At 38.7% G+C, this 14,258-nt stretch overlaps 4 protein-coding genes across 6 annotated transcripts; 1 reads left to right on the top strand and 3 right to left on the bottom strand.

The window, feature by feature from the left end:
- Window positions 1–281: 281 nt before the first annotated feature.
- On the bottom strand, window positions 282–4,853 carry amt (aminomethyltransferase). 2 transcript variants are annotated; one of them, XM_056772649.1, is made up of 10 exons: window positions 4,740–4,853; window positions 4,440–4,648; window positions 3,515–3,682; window positions 3,239–3,319; window positions 2,689–2,820; window positions 2,365–2,443; window positions 2,084–2,229; window positions 1,720–1,900; window positions 1,478–1,633; window positions 282–1,158 (listed from the first exon to the last, which is right to left on the bottom strand). In XM_056772649.1, exons 2-10 carry the CDS (start codon window positions 4,551–4,553, stop codon window positions 980–982), a joined length of 1,236 nt encoding a protein of 411 aa, XP_056628627.1. In that variant the 5' UTR covers window positions 4,554–4,648; window positions 4,740–4,853; the 3' UTR covers window positions 282–979. The 2 variants fall into 2 exon arrangements, with proteins under 2 accessions (XP_056628627.1, XP_056628628.1); XM_056772650.1 differs by having other exon boundaries at window positions 4,440–4,580; window positions 4,701–4,842.
- A 60-nt stretch (window positions 4,854–4,913) lies between these two features.
- Window positions 4,914–7,019, top strand: si:dkey-20d21.12 (uncharacterized protein LOC556245 homolog). The gene is made up of 4 exons (XM_056772666.1): window positions 4,914–5,103; window positions 5,479–5,616; window positions 5,707–5,922; window positions 6,014–7,019. The coding sequence occupies exons 2-4, from the start codon at window positions 5,493–5,495 to the stop codon at window positions 6,154–6,156; spliced, it is 483 nt and encodes a 160-aa protein (XP_056628644.1). The 5' UTR covers window positions 4,914–5,103; window positions 5,479–5,492; the 3' UTR covers window positions 6,157–7,019.
- On the bottom strand, window positions 6,907–13,666 carry hyal3 (hyaluronidase 3). Of its 2 annotated transcripts, none has more exons than XM_056772647.1 (4): window positions 12,850–13,666; window positions 8,484–9,421; window positions 7,648–7,737; window positions 6,907–7,490 (listed from the first exon to the last, which is right to left on the bottom strand). In XM_056772647.1, the coding sequence occupies exons 2-4, from the start codon at window positions 9,417–9,419 to the stop codon at window positions 7,233–7,235; spliced, it is 1,284 nt and encodes a 427-aa protein (XP_056628625.1). In that variant the 5' UTR covers window positions 9,420–9,421; window positions 12,850–13,666; the 3' UTR covers window positions 6,907–7,232. The 2 variants fall into 2 exon arrangements, with proteins under 2 accessions (XP_056628625.1, XP_056628626.1); XM_056772648.1 differs by having other exon boundaries at window positions 12,970–13,007.
- On the bottom strand, window positions 10,319–13,689 carry LOC130439958 (N-alpha-acetyltransferase 80). The gene is made up of 2 exons (XM_056772658.1): window positions 13,617–13,689; window positions 10,319–11,600 (listed from the first exon to the last, which is right to left on the bottom strand). Coding segments are annotated over exons 1-2 (756 nt in total). The 5' UTR covers window positions 13,619–13,689; the 3' UTR covers window positions 10,319–10,846.
- Window positions 13,690–14,258: the final 569 nt, after the last annotated feature.

The following is a 14,258-nucleotide window of genomic DNA, read 5'->3' as shown; positions in this document are numbered from 1 at the left end:
CGAATTAAGAACTACAACTCCCAGGACAACAGTGAAATAATCAGCTGTTAAGAAATGTTTGGATTGCACAGTCGGCATAAGTTAAAACTTTAACTTTTTCAAAATGAATTCATGATAATTAATTGAGTATTAATCAGAGACCTATTTTTAAAGTTGTCTGTTAAATCAAGTGCGATTAGTATTTAGTGGGATGACTAATTACGTGCCCAGACTGCCCACAGGTTTTAATTTTAATATCGTACACATACAATTATTTTACAAAAGTCCATGAATGCAAATAATTGAACAATTCTGACTTTATTACTCAAAATAATTGGGTAATTACAAATACCAAAAAATAATAAAAACACTGTTAGGTATAAAATACATTTAACTATTTTTGAAAAACTAACACTCAGGTAAAGATTTATAAAAGGATATAAAAATGTTTAATTATGCAAAATAAATCAAATGAAAATGTTCTTTCTTACAAAAATACTTCACAGTGATAAGTTAAACATGATGACAGTTAGTATTTAAACATCATGAACTGATAAAGGGGTCTCTTTTTAAATTAAATATTACAATTAATCTCATTCAGATTAATTCTGTTAATTGTCTTATTGCAATACATATAGCACTAACAATAAAACAGGACACACAATGAATTCAATTAATGTGGCAAAAGACGCATCTAAAATTATTGAAAAAAACTTTTTCAGTAGTAGTTAAAACGGATGTCACCTTCCCACACCCACACAAATAAACATGTGCAGGTGTTTTATGTTAATGTGCAAACACAAAACAAATCTAACTCCGTCAAAAACAGCAAAAGGTCAAATCCCATTTCAATTGTACCGGCCAAAATTTATTAAATGTTATGGAAGTTTTACAGTGTGTAAAACAGTTCTGGAATGTATTTTTCTTTCAGTTACACATGTAACATGCATTGACTTTTACCCCTCACACAGATCGTGTTATCAGTTTATATTATGTAAGGCTACTGCCCGGTGTAGTACTTAGTAGGCACAAATGGCATCTTGCAGACCACAGCTGGTATTGTTTTTTTCCTCACTTCCACCTGGATTGGTGTTCCTACTTTACTGAAGCCAGCTTCCACGTAGCCCATGGCAATGTTTTGTTTCAGGCAGGGGGAGGGGCATCCACTGGTGACCTCACCTAAAATAAAGAGGGTGGAAACATTTTAGTGGAAAAATTAGGTGCTCAAGAACTGAGACTAATCATGGCAGCTGAGCTACAATGCTGATTCAAGGTTGTCATAATAAATACAAGAACCAACCAAAGTCAAACCTGGCCTAACATGTAATTAATTAAATTAGTTCTGTTCTGTAAGTAAAGGTATGACCTCTAATGCAGCATAATCATATGGTGCTTTTGTTAAATAGAATAAATAAAGTTATCAGTGCATATAAATTGCACAGTTCTCAATATTTAGGGTAAACTGTTTAAATTCCACCCATTGTAAATGTATTTGTACCTATAGCCCTTCCATCATAGGAGAGTATGGGCGTGTGTTGTCTGACAGGCGGTCCCGAAGAAATAAGTCCCACTCTCTTTCTCTGAGTCTTTGCCTTTATTTGTGGAACAATGATGTCAGCACCAGGGAAATCTCGTGCCTGTCGACGGCGTTTACCTTAACACACAATCATAAATGGATTAACACTAAAATATAAGAGTTGAAGGTGAATTACAGAAAGCATAATATAGCTCTTCATGCACCTATTGTCCAGACAAGAGTTGCTTCCACAGGTGTGGTGGTCTCGTCAATGTCATTGCCATAGAGACAAAGCCCCGCCTCCAGCCTTAGACTGTCCCTGGCACCAAGACCAGCGAGTTTTACTTCACTGTCGGCTAACAGCTTTTTCGTCAGTAAAACAACATCTGCACCTGGTACAGATATCTATATACATACACAGAGCATGTCAGAAATATCACAAGGCTGGTTTTGATATAACGGTCAGCACATGTGTTATTTATAGGACGTTTGTCATTGTCTTTAAATAAAATACTTTCATATCAGAAAAACAAATAAACTGCATCTGTTTAATCTGCACTAAAACCTAGAATTTGCATTTACACTCACCTCAACTCCATCCTCCCCTGTATATCCACAGCGTGTGACCCTGCAGCCCTGGATGCCAAAGACTGGGGTCAAAACACTGCTCATAAAGGTCAACTTAGTAAGGTCATCACCCACACCTTTTTGCAGAACCCGAGCCATTGATGGACCTGCATTCACAATAGTAAACACATACAATCAAAAACAAGTACTTTTACTAACTTACATGTGGGTTGTATATCACAAATGTATAACAGACCCATAATGTGCATAATGCATACACCATGTATGATCGTCTGACTTACCCTGCACAGCAATCAAACTTTCTTCCATAAACTCCAGATCGACATCATGACCTGCTGATTTAAACTCGTGCATTCTGGCCTATAATCAAAAGACACAAACTGATGAAAAGAGCTTATGATTCTCACAATACTTTAAGCCAGCCATATCAGTTTTAAACACCCCTTTGTGGCATCTAAGGTAATTGCTTCATAATAATTGGTATAACAGAGAAAGGGTTTATTTTGCAATTTCCACATTACACATAGTCATGTCAAAATGTCACAATCAGCCAATCCAAATCAAGCATTGTGCAGATATGTACAAACATGAGAACCGTTACTGACCAGCATATGAGCAGAGTCTTTGTCTGCACAGCCAGCATTGGAGACAACATAAAGGTACCCCTGATCTGTCTTGGTCACAATAAGATCATCCATGATTCCTCCCTTAGCATTTGTAAAGAGGGAGAGAGTGCCCTAGAAAAGTGAGAGGATATTGCTTAAAAGGCAAGCCTTCAGGGATAGCACAAAAAGTGTAACATGGCAAAATATTATTTTTTGAGAATGTTGACAGGCAGGGCTCATTTATGGCATCACATTAAAAAAATAGTTTTGCTATTTAGTATTAGATAAAGTTTTAATATTTTGTGATATTGTCTAAAAAAAAAACTTTGGCTTTACTGTTCCACTAATTAAATTAAGGCTTGAATTGCATTTACTTTAATGACTTTTGTGTATGCCTATAATGCTGCCCGATATAATGCATCTTAATGATTAAAGAAAAACAAATAATTTATTTATAAGCTTGACATCTCCTAATCTATGCAGTGCCTCTGTTAAGCATCAGACTCTCACACAGACAGGAAATGTTCTGGACTTTCTCTGTGTATTTTACCTGGTTGTCTTTTAATTCAGCAACATCTCCAATGATCAGAGACTCCATAAACTTCACTCTGTCTTTTCCGTAGACTTTAGTCTGAGGAGAAAACAACAAATATTTCAATTTCAAAGATCTTATTAATAAGGTCTTGACACTACAGCCAGATATTAGACAAAATAACATTTTAAGCAAATATCTGGATTTTTTTTCACTCAATATGAAGATTAAAATACTGCCCAAAATATATATTATGGGTTGAGCTACAGTACAATAAAAAGTGTACACACTGACCTGCAGCATATGACTGACATCAAAGATGGAGCAGTGCTCACGTGTGTGCATGTGGGAGGTAATGTGGCTGTCTTTATACTGCACTGGCATGCTCCATCCGGCAAACTCCACCATCTTACCACCCTGAGCCTTGTGGAAGTCATGCAACTGGGTGTTCTTCGTTACCACCTAAATAAAGAAAGAGTTTGCAATGCAAATGGAATCCTCTCATTATTTAATGAAGCTGTATAAAGTACAAAACACACAGTTTATGGTTTAATTTTATATATTACATTTCATGGCGTTAAAGGTTTTAATTATACCAATCCTCAATAAATCAGCTAATTGAACTATGACCTTTGACCTCCAGATTGGACTCTGTCACCCCACATAAAAACCACATTAGCTATTTACAGTTTACAAAAGCAGTCCAAAGTCAACCAAGTACCATTTGTTTAACCACAAAAGAACACAGAGAGGACGTTTTTAGAGTGACTGTCATACTGTATTCCAAAAAAAGGAAAATCAGAATGAGTCTGTGAGAGAGAGAGAGAGAGAGAGAGAGAGAGAGAGAGAGAGAGAGAGAGAGAGAGAGAGAGAGAGAGAGAGAGAGAGAGAGAGAGAGAGAGAGAGAGAGAGAGAGAGACTTCACGGATGGACGCTCTCGTGCTGTTAAAATGTCCTCGTGTGGATGAGCTCGAGCGAGAGGATGCAGTGTTCCTCGTGCATGAACACAGTCCCATAGCAGAGTTGAAATGCGACTGCAAAAATCCCAAACGCTAATGCTTAACGATCACATCCCCAAACGTCTCAAAGAGTCAAGTGAAACCATTCATATAATAAGTACTTTATAGAAAACACATTTGTATACATTGATAAACGGTTTATGGTGGTTTCAATGCGTTTTAACAGTCAGTGAAGTTTGATCCCAGTTCCGTGTAGTTACCTCTGAAGAAGCTTGCCTGTCCTGCCGCCCCGTTACACCGAACCCGACAGTCCGCGTGCTTTCCCGTAACACTCGATGTCCGAGTCCGTTTGCAAAAACCCGCGCAAGCATCATTTCTCTAGTTGAGTTTCAGCCCAAGCTCTGTTAAAATCAACCCAGCGAGGAAATCACGTTCAATCCTCAAGCCGTCAGCTCGTTTGAACTCGTCCCTGCAAAACAAGGATTCAGAGAATTCTGGGAAATGTAGTTGGAATGCCTTACCTTCACGTGCTTTTGAAAAATTCATGCGTCAAGTTGTACCTCACGGGAGCGGGAGCATCCTATAAAACTCATTAATAATCTTACAAGCACTTGTGTAATATTTTGAGCGTTTCTTCTGTGATGTATGCACAGTCCGCATGTAACGGATTATTGTTTAGCCCAAAATCTATAAATAACCAGTGCTTCCCGTTCATGAGGCTGCAGCTATTTTAGGTGTGGGGATTTTGAACTGTGTTTGGGGGTAGAGGTGCCAGTCGGACGAGACAGAGCCAGATCGTTTTAGACTATATGAAACAACCATTAACTTTTTTCTTCGGTGAACGGTTTAAGATTGTTTGTCAATAACACGGCCAAAAACAGACGTCGGTTTATTTGGCGTTTAATGAAGACACCATCTGAGAGGGTAAGTGTAAACAAAGAGTTACCAACGAATTGAAAGGTTAACATGTATAGCACCAAATTTGTATTTAGTGTCAATATGTACCTGGGGAAAGGAATGAAAATGTGTCAAGATCCACGTACATTTTAACTTGTTATTTGGTTTTGTAAATAATGTGATCTTTAAGGAATGGTTTAGAAGAGAAGAAGTATATTACTATCCCACAAAGCTTACTATGTATTATGAATGGTGAATTCTATACTGCCTTAGTCCTGGACCATATTTCACTTTTTAATAAATAACATCCATGAAATTGTTCCTTTTTGTTTTATATGCCATGATTCAAACATGTTGTCATCACCGTATACACACATAAATGTGTTGTTTTCTTTTCTTAAGTGGTGGGTGTGATCATGAAGTCCACTCCTTCTCCTTCACCAGCATTTGTTAGTGAACGAGACCTGACTGAGATTGAGCTCCATTCCGTGGAGTCTATCAGTGATCTGCATCGCACAAACACTGAGCAGCACTCTAAAGGTATTTCACTCTATTAGAAGGTACAACATCTTTATTATTTTAAAATCTTCAGTGAAATATGTAGAACTCAAAGCTACTTTTCACTCACAGGTGTTCTGCCACCCCGTCCACCACCTCCCTCCACCAATGGGACCCTCCAGATGCAGGACAGGATAGTTGTTTGTCAAACTGGGCAAAGTCCTCGATGCTGGCCCTCTGTGAGCAGACTGAATGACATTTGCACTTCCACTAGGTGGCACCATTCTTTAGCATGTGCAGCAGTCATCGTATTCCTCCTGACGCTCATTCTTATCTTCGCTTTTTTAGGTGAGAGCTGTTTTGTTGTACTTCTAATTTCCATAAAGGTGTTGATCAAAACATATGTAAACAACTTTTGTTTCCGATTACTAACCTTCAGTCCATCAGAGCAATGCTTTACAAACGCTCTTGGAGGTGATGAAACAGAAGCAGGAAACGTCTGAAGAAATTTCCCAACTCTTACAAGGGCTACAAAAGCTGCGCTTCAACCTCACCCTAGTGCCCGATGAGCAGCGACCATGACAACCTAACAGACAGCAGATCTGAGATATCACTGAGAGAAGAGACCTGGTAATGACTGAGAACATCATTAACACATCAGCATGTCTGATTCCGTGGCTTATTTTCTTTCAGAGGCATTCATTAGTCAAAAATGTACTTGTGCTGTGTAGTAAAAAAACAGATAGTCCACTAGGTTTATGGTACATAGAATCTAACATCTGTTGATAACTTGCTACATATCCTAAGAGCAAAAGATGATATAAAACAACAGTAGGAGATTAAGAAAGAAAATGTCTAATTAAACCTGATATAAGAGTGTATTTTGTCATAACTGCAAGAAACAATAATGTAAAACACTCTTGATCAGTTATGTTTTTTTTTAAGTAACAAGATCTGTGTTTTATTGCTGAAATGTCTTATTATATTATGACTGTGTTGCACCTTTTCATGAAGAAATTTTGAGATCTGAATCAACTTCAGTAAAACTGGTATCTTATTCGATGGCATCCCGTGATCTAATGAATGACTGACACAAGATTGTTAAAGAGAAAAATATACACAACTTTTGTGGACATATCTAAGCAGCTATGTCTGTCATAATTTATATATTATAGTCATAACTTGGTAGTTTGTGGCATAATAGGTTCTTGCAGTTGCAAGGTAAATCTTTTTCGTGTTTAACTGTGGTGAGTTGTTTTGAGTGAGATTGAATATCACAGAATGAATATGTTATGTATATATGTATATTATCACAAGGAGCATGACAATCTATTAAAAATGACAACATGAATTGTGGGTTTTTAATGCACATCTGTTTTCTTGGTCATGCTGTCAACAATTCATTGGCACACATTTTTCCAAATAAAAACATTTTGTGTCCTCTTCATCTGTCATCAAAATATGTTCCTTCTTAAAATGCATTACTTAGACTTTTTGGAGACTTTGCTAAAGTCATTAGCAACTAGCTATTCCGTTGTTTTAGCTCAGGCTTTTTTTCAGAATCCTGAGTCATTCACTGTGCAGGTTCACTCTGAAATATGTCATGTTACACTAAGCAAAATGGGTTCCGAATTGGGTTTCACACTGATTAAACTGATCTATTCTTGTTTTTCACACTGCTGCCCACTCCATCCTTCATAACACACACATTTTAACTTTGTTCTCATTTCACTGAGAACATCAGCTTTGTAATTGTCATGAAGAGGGATCATGAAACCCGAGTGAGCATCCTTTCGAGCACAGCGCCCTTGGCCATTACACAGTCTCCCGTTGCAGTTCATCACACCAGCCTGCAGGGCGGCAACATACTTTCCTAATACTGAATGTAGGTACTCTTGCAGAAGAGAACATTGCCGCTGAACAGAGATAAACAAGTATTATAATTTAATTTAGGCTGTTGTGTATCTTAGTTTAGTGTACTAAAGGCAGAGTAAACAATAAAGCAATGGCTTAACACACATATGCACGGTTAACCTATACTGTACTGTCTCACACTCAAACACAGGCACTGACCTTTGACTTGGCAAAACTCAGCTCACCCCATAACACAACTCCAGCTGCGCCTAAAGCAGCGCTCTCACCTAGTGTGTGCTCCAAATCCGTCTGCAAAGACAATCAGACAAAATAAAATATGTCTTTTGCAAGCATGTAAATCCAGCTTCTAGTTACACAAGATCGATTTAACATCTAATGTTGCAAAAACACAAAGAAATAGTTGACCAAAAAATAAATATGTTACTCACGCTTATGCCATCCCAGATGCATGACATGCTTTCTTCCATCAAACACAATTGATTTAATATTAAAATGCTGACATAAAGTGATAGTTCTTTCAAAAATGAAAATTCTGTCATCATTTACTCTCCCTCTTGTCATTTCAAACCTGTATGACTGACTGATATTTTGAAGAATGCTGGTAACTGAAAAGTGGCGGTACTTCTATTGTATGGACACAAATCCAGTGCAAGTGAATGGGTACCGCAGTTGTTCGGTTACCAACTTTCGTTTGTGTTCTGCAGAAGAAAGTAAGTCATACAGTTTTGAAGTGTAAATGACGACAAAATTTTCATTTTGGTGTGAAAAATCCCTTTAAAGCACCAATGTCAATGTTAATGCTCCAAGAAGCAGATGACGTTTGTGAAAACATCACTTTTCTTTTAGTTTTGCTAAAAGAGCATGTTAGTTAATAGCTAACTACTTGGCCAATATCACAACTGGTTTAAAGAGATTGTGCTGGTCATGAGCTCAACATCAATCTATTAAAATATAAATTCTGGGTAGAGGACATGAACTAAGACATGGTAAGAATAGAGCTCAAAGCAAACATCAAATTTTGACCAACTATGTACCTGATTGAGGAACTTTAACGTGTGTGTGAACCCCACTCTAGCATACGGGAAAACAGGGGGCACTTTACTGGCAGGTGAATGATGGGATGCCACACGAAGGGCCTCTAGTACACGGTGTCTCACCATGAGTTGAGCGTGTTTGTGTCCAGCTAACTTAGACCACAAATAAATGCTTGGATACAGGGCGGTGGACTGTTGCCATAGTGATGCCAGTCTGTCATTCAACTTTTCGGTACCATTGTGGCACTGACCCGTGTAGCCGCTCTCTCCTTGGGCATGGTTGTTGTAGCAAGTAGGAAACCCATAAAACCCCCATAATCCTTTAGGGTAGAGGTGAACTCCAAGACGCAGAGTCTTTGACATAAATGTTGTTGCTGCTAATTCAAATTCTCCCTTTGCCTCTGATGTCACTTCCTCTTCCAACAACTCTGGATGTTTCCACCTGACGAGCTCCTTGGAAAGTCTTCTATATACCATTCTGCTTCCGAAGTTCCACATCCATACGGGTTGCCACGCTTCCCAATCCAGCACAGCTAACCCACAGAATGTACCTCTGAAGACCTCATTGATCTGCAACTCGGTCAGTGAAAGATGAGATTTTAGGTATCCTTGTTGGGGTAGACCACCATTGATCTTTGACCCTTTACGGTTGATGTAGGGGTAGAGGCCCAGACGGCGCTGATAGAATATGCTGATATCTGGACCTTGAAATCTCTGCTCTGAGTTATGTATGATGTTGTATTGGCGCAGTGGCAGAGAGACCCCATACCGCCTCTGGCACCGAGCTGTGGGCATATTCCAGATCACTGAAAAGCCACGGCCCTCCGTGACAGACTCTACCCCATTGACCACATTTTGTGAAGGGTAGTGGGGAGATAAAAGGACTGAGAGACCTAAGATGAGGATGAAACGTGGTACAAAGAATCCAAAAAGCATGCCTATAAAATATACACAGAGATTCGTGTTAGTCAAATATCTGAAAATTGTTCCTACACCAAACATTATAAAGTTAGTTTGTAATTGTTTAAGTGAGGGGCTACTAAAATCAGCATAACGTAATTCACCTAGATGTCTATATTGGTGTAAAGTAGTTTTTTGACTGCCTGTCTAAAAAAAGTCACAACCTGGATTTGACTAAGCAAATAGGTAAGAGCCTCCCATTGGATAGGAGGTCTAGGTTCAGCAACGTTATGTGCCCAAAGAATGAGGTCAGGTGACTGCCTGAATATACTGAATGAACAGATTATTCCATCAATGGGTTCTTTCTTCCATTATGGTACGAGCATATTCCAAGATGACAATGCCAGGATTCATCAGGCTCAAATTGTGAAAGAGTGGTTCAGGGAGCATGAGAAATTTTCACACATGGATTTGCCACCACAGAGCCCACACTTTAACCCCACTGAGAATCTTTGGGATGTGCTGGAGGACACACAGTGGATGGACTTTCCCGTCATCAATACAAGATCTTGAAGAAGCTTATCGAAGCTTATCGATGCCACAGCAAATATGTGCCGTAATCAAAGCCAAAGGCGGTCCAACAAAATATTAGTGTGTTTGACTTCATTTTGGGACGGGCAGTGTATATTGTACAACAGTTTCAACAAACAGCATCTAAAATGCTAAAACGACATCTTAAAAAAGCATTTTGTAAACTATTGAATAATATTTATTTGTATGTAGCTTTAACAAACCCAAATAAGGACCAAAAATTTGAGCGATTACATTGAATAATCTGTCACACAAACCAGTTACAGGATGCGAGATATAGACAATTGCTTAAAGATTCATACAATATTTAACTTGTTTTTGCTTAACATTAAAGTGATAGTTTATCCAAATGTGAAAATTATGTTATTAATTACTCCCCCTCTTGTCATTTTAAACCCTTTTAACAGAACAGAAAGAAGCTTTTGAAGAATGTTGGTTACCACAATGGTTACCAACACTTCTATATCAACACAAAACCAATGCAGGTCAGATGGCACCACCGTTGTTACCAACATTCTTCTTTCATATAACTTTTTATTTTCTGCAGTAGAAAGTCATACAGGTTTAAAATGACAAGAGGGTGAGAGTAAATGATGACAGAATTAACATTTTTGGGTGAACTATCCCTTTAAGCATCAAGAATAGTACAATTTTAAACATGATCCTCTTAAATGACAAAAGTTAAACCGTTTTTATTTTGACAAAATCATTTTCAGTGACTTAAAATGAAAACGTAATAAATAAGTTACAGTAAAACTACAGATTGTCACATTATTTGGAGTTAAAATAATTTGAGCAGGTTAACATGTTCCTCTTGCCTATTATAAACTGTGTATCCCTGAATGATTTATTTTTCAAAGTATATTTTAGTCTCAAATGTCCTTGTGCATCCAAAAGATGGGCAGCCCTCTGTTGTCGGTGTATGGTGTTTGCTCCAGAGTCTGATTAACTGGAGTCCAAGACAAGGGAGGCGGAGATGGAGGGGGTGGATGGGCAGAGATGGAGTTAGGAGGGAGTGGTGGAGGTGGAAAATGGGAAGGTGCAGTTGGTGCACAATTGTTTAGCAACTTCAAGGACAATTTATCACCATCACTCTTCATCCCTCTCTCGATTTCTCCTTTCTCTTCATTCTCTGCAGTCCTACAGAATTTATGCAGCACCTCCATAGGCATGAAGGAGGCCAGTGTCCCAACACTTTGGACAGGTTTGGACAGCACAAACCCCATGTGGGCATAAAAATGTTGCTTATCATGGGTGGTTAGGCACAATCGGGTGCAGCCCCGCCCTTTGGCATATTGTTCTACACCCTCCATAAGGATGCGGCCATATCCCTTCCCTCGGAGTGTGCTACACACCACAACTGACTCCACGAACAAGCTGCGGCTCCCCAGTACACGGGACAAACGGGCGTGGCCAATTAGCTTCTCGTCTCGACTCCGCCTCTCCCCCTTAAGTAGGAGGAGACACAAAGGATAGTTCTGACTCGATTGGCGCAGGGAGTGAATTCGCGCTCCCATGCTGCGATGCCATTGGACATTAAGTAGATCTGCGCACACTTCCTCCAAGTCCCAGCGCTCATGAAGAGGTTCAATTCGAACAACTGAGCCGCTGACATCATCATCACACCTGTACACACGCCAAGGGCAGGAGTCAACATAGAGGTCAGTCAGTCTTGCTTTAAATACCACATGACCGAACAGTTGTTGAGTTGCTACTGAAACATTTTAAGTGATTAGCAGAACAACTTCATTTGCTGTACAAATAAAACAATTTACAAATATGATAGATATCCATCCAGTCTAACAAGTGTTGCAGTGGATTATGGAGAGAAGAGATGGATTTGAAAACAACAACCTTGAGTCACAACATGACACATACATTCCTTGTTGCAACAGTTGCCTGTTATTTTCAACACTAGCAGTTTAGTGGTTATCAAGACATCCACATTTCATTGCATCACAGCCAAATGCTAGATTCATACATGCTTTCGTGCACTATGAGTGACAGAGTTTCTTTCATCATAGCGCTAAAGAAACAAACACAAGCGAAAACACTGACAAAAGCTAATTTCATGAGTAGATTTCTTTCAAAATATAGTACAACACATAAACACATTCATTTGATAAAGTTAAAATAGCTGAGGAAACTGCGGTTTGTATGTGTGGCAGTTGGGTATTCTCAATGCGTGATAACCCCTGCTCCATTATGTTTGGCTTCATTCTTATGTGAAATTGAATGAGTAAAAACAACTGATGTCTAGAGATGTAAGACAATTAATTATTAAGTTATATAAATGACTCAACAATAGTTTAGACACATACATAAATTAGTATTACTATAGTATCTTACACAGGCATATAGGCAATTCAATTCAGAGGTCAACCTTATCATGAAAAGTCTTTATCAAAGGTTTTCACCATACTGTCAGCTCAGATATCAATATCTACTGGTAGATACCCATGTAAAGTCTATTTTAAAGATTTACAAGCATTTTTTTTTAAATGTTTGTGGACTTAAATTTACAGAAACCCTGCAAAGTATGTCGTCTCTCAAAAACCTGTTCTTTTTGTCACATCCATGATGAAAATTCTAAAGTTGTGAATAGACATATTTTGTCAGGCCTACAGGAAAATATATATAAGAGATGGCTCAATATATTCATAGTGAATACATTCTCTGAGAGTAAATATGTCAGAATGTTACATTCATACCGCTGGAATCTCCCGTAACATGTCATATTATACGTGAGAACTGTACAAAACATTCAAAACACCGTTAAGCAACCCAAATACCCGTCACATTTAACAAAATAAAACACACAAAATACATCTGCCAAAGTCACCACGGTTTAGTTTGTAATAGAGAATAGCCTCACCTGCAGAGTTTAGAGACAGAGTTAAGTTTCAAAACTAGCTCTTCATGCAACTGAGGGTTAAAATAAGGAAACAAGATGCTTCAATGATAATGATGTTAAAGCTTAGTCTCTAACACTGACCTGGAATCTGTTTGGCCAGTTTTCATGTTTCAACAGTTAGTGTTCTTTCTAACGAGAAGTGGCTGGCAGTAGACCACTAATGAAAAGGAAGCAGCCTTTAACAGCTTTTTTGTCTTGAGCAAGTGTGAAATGATGAGAAATGTGTGGGTTTGACAGAGGTTTGAGGGTCCTACTATGGTGAAATGCAGTATTCTTGACTGCGTTGTGACACGTATACAAAGTGGATGCAGCTTGTAGGCTTCCAGAGCAAAGCTAACTTAAATTTAAGTATAACATTATGCTTTTTCACGCTGAGAATGATTCACAGCTAAACGAAGATACATTTTGAATCGGTCTAGCGTTGGGGGCAGCAGGTCTCAGAACCTCGATTCATTCATTCGCCACAGGACGAGCTATGAGCGGAAAGGTGTTGATTTGACTTTTCTGATCGTATTTTATATGATCACCACTTGCACGCATCTTTTAAATGAATTAACACCATGCAGGAAGACGAAAAACAATACGTGAACACGTATAAACAATCCGAAAAGTCTGAACATATACAACCACAGCTAAAAGGCTAGGAGAAACTGGTTCGGATGCTTGTGAGAGACACGAGCATTTTTGTTTTCTAGTTAATCGTTTAACTTAATTCGACTGATACCTACATGCCGATAACTTTCACGCTGGCACAGCAGAAAAGCAGCTGTCTTTGAAACTCCGTCTTCTTCTAGTGGGCTCGTGAACCGGATCAAAGTACAACGTAAGGCGATTTACTGCCACCTACTGAACACGTTCACTCCCAACACTAAACATGTCAGGGGTCAAAATGAATTAAAAAAGCTATTTATATGACAAATGACCAAATGTTTTTAAACATATAAATGTGAAACTTGTCCAGTTTATGAGATGGCATTTTTGTCACAAGAAAACCAGAGAGGAGGTTGATGTATTTGGTTCCTGTCAAGTCCTTGCATATGATCCAGAATGCATCTGCACGTCTAGTTTTCATTAGTAATACCTCTTCTGATTTAACTTCACTGGGTACCAGTTGCTGCCGCATCATGATTAAATCTGAGACACTGGCCTTCAGAACGCTAACGGCACCCATTCACCTTAACTCTGTGCTCCAGGTCTACATACCCTCCCGTCCTCTTAGGTCTAAAAATGAGCGACGTCTGGTTGTTCCATCACAGTGAGGCACCAAACTCCTTCAGTTCCCCTGTGGTGGCATGAACTACCAGCATCCTTCACTACTTTCAAAAAACCCTGTTGTTCATTCTCTCCTATGTTTACCCCATCTTTAATCC

Source organism: Triplophysa dalaica, chromosome 18 (assembly GCF_015846415.1).
Source record: "Triplophysa dalaica isolate WHDGS20190420 chromosome 18, ASM1584641v1, whole genome shotgun sequence".
In the NCBI taxonomy this organism is placed as follows: Eukaryota; Metazoa; Chordata; class Actinopteri; order Cypriniformes; family Nemacheilidae; genus Triplophysa; species Triplophysa dalaica.
This window is presented reverse-complemented; position numbering and strand designations above follow the sequence as displayed.